The following is a 4457-nucleotide window of genomic DNA, read 5'->3' on the forward strand; positions in this document are numbered from 1 at the left end:
AAGGTCTTGGGTTTTAATTCGAACGTTGACGAATTTATTAACTTGGTGATACTAATATCTGACTACTAACCAACCGTTTAAAAAATAAAAAAAATATATGGCAAACGACATAATTTCTCAAAGGGTTTGGACTTTGGAAGGAATTGAAGAAAGTTGAGCAAATTCGACCCAAGGTATTCTCTAGAAGTGTATAGCTGGAATGATAAAATGATATGTTTATTACTAAGTTTAATGAGTCAAGCCAAGAAAGTCAAAGGCTATAATTAAGGCCATAAGACCGCACACCATATAGGTCACTTTCAACTTGTAGTTAGTCTGTGATGATTATCTTTACTCATTCTACTTAGGATATATCATCCGACTTTCCTATAATCATCTAGTTAGCAACGTACAACTTTTAAAGCTTTATTTACAATATCTTGGATGCATATACAAATGGTTAACAATAGCAATACACTTTGTGATTAAAATGGATTATGTTTTCATGTCATGATATATGTGGTTTTCTCAATACTTGTACCATTCTTAAACATCAATGGTTTCATAGGTGTAACAAATGCAACAACTTTAATAAGATAATGTAATGTTACATTTATTAAAACGAGTATGTTAGGTCACGTTGGCAACTTACAAAAACACAATGCTGATTTGATGTGACATTAAATAAAATCTTTTAAGGATCTCAAGATTTATACATTAAAATTTAATTATCTGTTAACAACTTGTAGCTTCTAATTATATTCTTTTAGTTTTTTTTTAATCTTCAGTTTTATAAAGGTTTATTAAAATGTGATGGTTGACATAATAATAGTATAGTCAATAAAGTATTTGGACGCCCCTTTAAAAAATAATATTTTTTGTGTTATCGGGAGTTTGGCGGTTTTGAAAATTATTTATTTTAATTAAAAAAATCAAAGAATTATCGAAATAATAAAAAAAACAAAATAAAAATAAAATAAAAAATGTAGTTCTTTTAGAGGAAGTCGTGGATAAATCCACTTTGAATGGTGGTCTTACTGCTCACTCTTCCAATCACCGTCGTTGATAGTTTCGTCGTCGACATGTTTACCGGCTTCAACGAACTCATCGGCTTAAACTTCGTCCTTCAAAAACCCTCACCATCTACCGGAGCTATTTGGTACGCCGCCGGTCCTGTAGCTGTACTCATGTTCGCCTCTCTTGTCTACTCAATTTCATCCAAAAACAGGAAGGAATTGAACATCGGAAAGTTAAAGTATGATGATGTTTCAGCGGAGATTGCAGACGCGGCTAGAGGCTCGTTTCAGAGATCTGATGACGACGAAGTTTCGTGGAAATCTGCAAGCGATGGTAAGGGTTTGTTACGCCACTGATTTCACTATGAACGTATGTTTTCCGTTAACTATTCGAGTATATTTCAACTCTAATCTTGTCATTAATCAGTTGATTTGATTGATATTTGATTTGTCCAGCTCAATCATGATTATCGATATAAATATTTCCGTTTTAAAAGTAAAAAACCTCATTACTCCATGCTAATTCAAGAACTTGATTGTCGTTTTCTCCATCATCTTGTATCATCATATTTCCTTTTGTTCTTTGTCTTTATGCGATTTGTTTCGATTAGTTCATGTTCATGATTAGGAGTCGTATGTCCATTTCGTAACTCTTTTTGGCGTTTTTGTGGATTTTATGTTTAATTATCACTGTACCTTCACCTCCTCCTCCTCTGTTGCACTTTCAGTGATCTATACAAATTGCGGAGATGAACTGGTAAGCTAACTTGCTAATCATCTTCATCTTTAATCATGTTATTAGAGCCTTTAATTTTTAAAACAGATAATCAAGAGATAATCTGTTGATTAAAATGTCAAAACCCTGCTTCAAGGATGTTTTTAACCACCTCTTCTCTTCATAGATAGAATCTCAAATGTTGTTTGTCAAAATCAATCATGTTTTTGGACTATCAATGTGTCTGAAGATGCATATAAACCTATCTTTCAGTACTTTTCCAAGAAGACAACGATGACATCATACCAGAACCTGATTCCAAATTCGCAGAAGATTTACAAATCCAAGAAGCTTTATTAGCATCAACCTCATCCCACAAAACAAGATCAACCCTAAGTTCATTATTGAAGAGCACAGAATTCAAAGAAATCATCTGCAAAATCTGCTTAGAGAATCAAGAATCATGGCAGATGTTCACAAACTCAACATGCTCTCATTCCTTCTGCTACACCTGCACCAGAAAACACGCAACAACAAAGATCCACGAATCCAAGAACACAATCACATGCCCAGAACTAAACTGCAAATCCACATTAGATCCCAACACCTTGAGACAAATCATCCCAAAAGAAACCCTAATCAAATGGGATGAACACCTCTGTGAATCCATGATTCTTGAATCCCAAAAGCTATACTGCCCTTTTGCTGACTGTTCTGTTTTGCTGATAAACGATGACATCAGCATCACAAATATCGATTGTCCGGTTTGCAGGCGCGCGTTTTGTGCAGTGTGTAGGGTTCCATGGCATTCTGAGTTTAGTTGTAAGGAGTTTGGGAAACTTAAGAGTAAAAGGAAAGGGAAAAGAGATGATGACATGGCAATTGCACTTGCTAAAAAGAAGAAATGGAAGAAGTGTCCAATGTGTAGGTTTTTTGTGGAGAAAAGTGAGGGGTGTTTGCATATAACATGTAGATGTGAGTATGAGTTTTGTTATAATTGTGGGGGAAAGTGGAGTTCGAGTCATGGTGGATGCAAATCAAGATCTTGATTATGAAGGAAGATAGAAGTTAGTGTGGATATGGTATGTAAATATTATCTCCATTCATATAATATATATATATATATATATATATATATATATATATATATATATATATATATATATATATATATATATATATATATATATATATATATATCTAGTTTTGATAGTTTGTAAATTGTAAATAAACATATTAGGGCAAATTTTAGAGAACCCCTTACATTTTCGTCTTTTATCTTAAAATCCGTTACACTGATAATTTGGATTTTTCCCATTTAAGTCATGATTTACCTAATAAAATCGGTTAGGGTTGTGTCCATGTAAGTATTTGTAACCTGTGTTAACCGATTTTAGTAGGTAAATAATGGCTTAAAAAACGGAAAAAAAAGAAGACGTTTTTATGTGGAAGAAAATTTTGTAATGGATTTATAGGTAAAAGGTTGAAAATGTAAGGGGGTTTTCTGATATCTTTCCATGATATTAATTAAATTAATATTTAGATTGTGTTTGTTACATAAGACATGATTGTATTTGATTCGACTGTAATGATGTATTAGGTTTAGGTTGTGTTTGTTACATGTGACATGATTGGATTTGGCTGATGCTGATCTGTGATGCATGGTTTAGACTGTGTTTGTTAACGATGACTAGGTTGGATTTGACGGTTTTATCATGTTCATTTTGAATTTTATTTTTTATATGAGATGAGACTGGATTGAATTGTATTAAGTACTGAATGACAAATGCTTATTAGCATATAATATATATAGCTATGAAGAACCTAGGTTATACTTTATGTGATTTTTAAATTGTTTGATTTGATCTCTTTGGAGGAAGCTTTTGGGTATCTCAGATTCTAAATAAGTTTAGTAAAATGCTTTTTAATGGTTTGTTTTTTACGAGAGTTATTGTATGTATCAAGCTTTGTAGTTTGAAGGGCATATAAACAATGAAAGAGACAAAAAAATTGATTGGTTTATATAGCTATTATCTATTTTTTTTTTTTTATAGATATGTATAACGGATAAAAAAAAGGTAGAATATCAATCAATGCGCGGGAATGTAAAAACAATCAACGAATTTTATTGAATTCATATGTGAATGATAAATAATGGTAACTTATCATACTTTTATTTCGAAGGATATAATTTGTAATTTTATCTTAAAGAAATTTATAAATTTAGCCAAATTTGTTAATTATTTATTAAAAAAATAGTTAAAGATTAGTATTTTTTTTTCAAAATAGCCACTAACTTCCCTGGTAATTATCAACACTGGGAAGTTGGAGCCTCAGCTGGGAAGTTACCGGATTGAGAAGTGACCCATTTTTCTCCCGATGGGCGGGATGTATATAAACCTTAATTTTAGGAAATCAGTTTAATTTTCACTCTTAGATCCAGAAAAATTCTCTCAACTCCTCAAATGCTTGAAGATGAATAATCTCCCAAATGTTTTTTAAGATGAATACTATATCGTCATCTGTGAACTTCTTGTTGGGGATCAATAATATAATGCTCACCCACATCATTACGATTAGTACTAACATCATCTCAACTATCTACACTACTCTTTGTTACAAGAACAATGAAATATTCACCAGAACTTATTTATAAAAAACAAAAATTCAAAAGAAAAAGCTGATAATCTAACAATATTTACATAATTTTTATAGATAATCTAATGTAATTGTACGAATTAATAGTC

At 31.6% G+C, this 4457-nt stretch overlaps 1 protein-coding gene across 2 annotated transcripts; it reads left to right on the plus strand.

Annotated features, from left to right (window-relative positions):
* The first annotated feature begins 978 nt into the window (after positions 1-978).
* On the plus strand, positions 979-3426 carry LOC145001891 (E3 ubiquitin-protein ligase RSL1-like). Of its 2 annotated transcripts, none has more exons than XM_078961222.1 (3): positions 979-1329; positions 1984-2792; positions 3311-3426. In XM_078961222.1, the coding sequence occupies exons 1-2, from the start codon at positions 1005-1007 to the stop codon at positions 2757-2759; spliced, it is 1101 nt and encodes a 366-aa protein (XP_078817348.1). In that variant the 5' UTR covers positions 979-1004; the 3' UTR covers positions 2760-2792; positions 3311-3426. The 2 variants fall into 2 exon arrangements, with proteins under 2 accessions (XP_078817348.1, XP_078817349.1); XM_078961223.1 differs by having other exon boundaries at positions 3317-3426.
* The last annotated feature ends 1031 nt before the right edge of the window (positions 3427-4457 follow it).

The sequence above is a fragment of the Lactuca saligna genome, chromosome 6 (assembly GCF_052625555.1).
Source record: "Lactuca saligna cultivar CGN05327 chromosome 6, ASM5262555v1, whole genome shotgun sequence".
Lineage (NCBI taxonomy): Eukaryota > Viridiplantae > Streptophyta > Magnoliopsida > Asterales > Asteraceae > Lactuca > Lactuca saligna.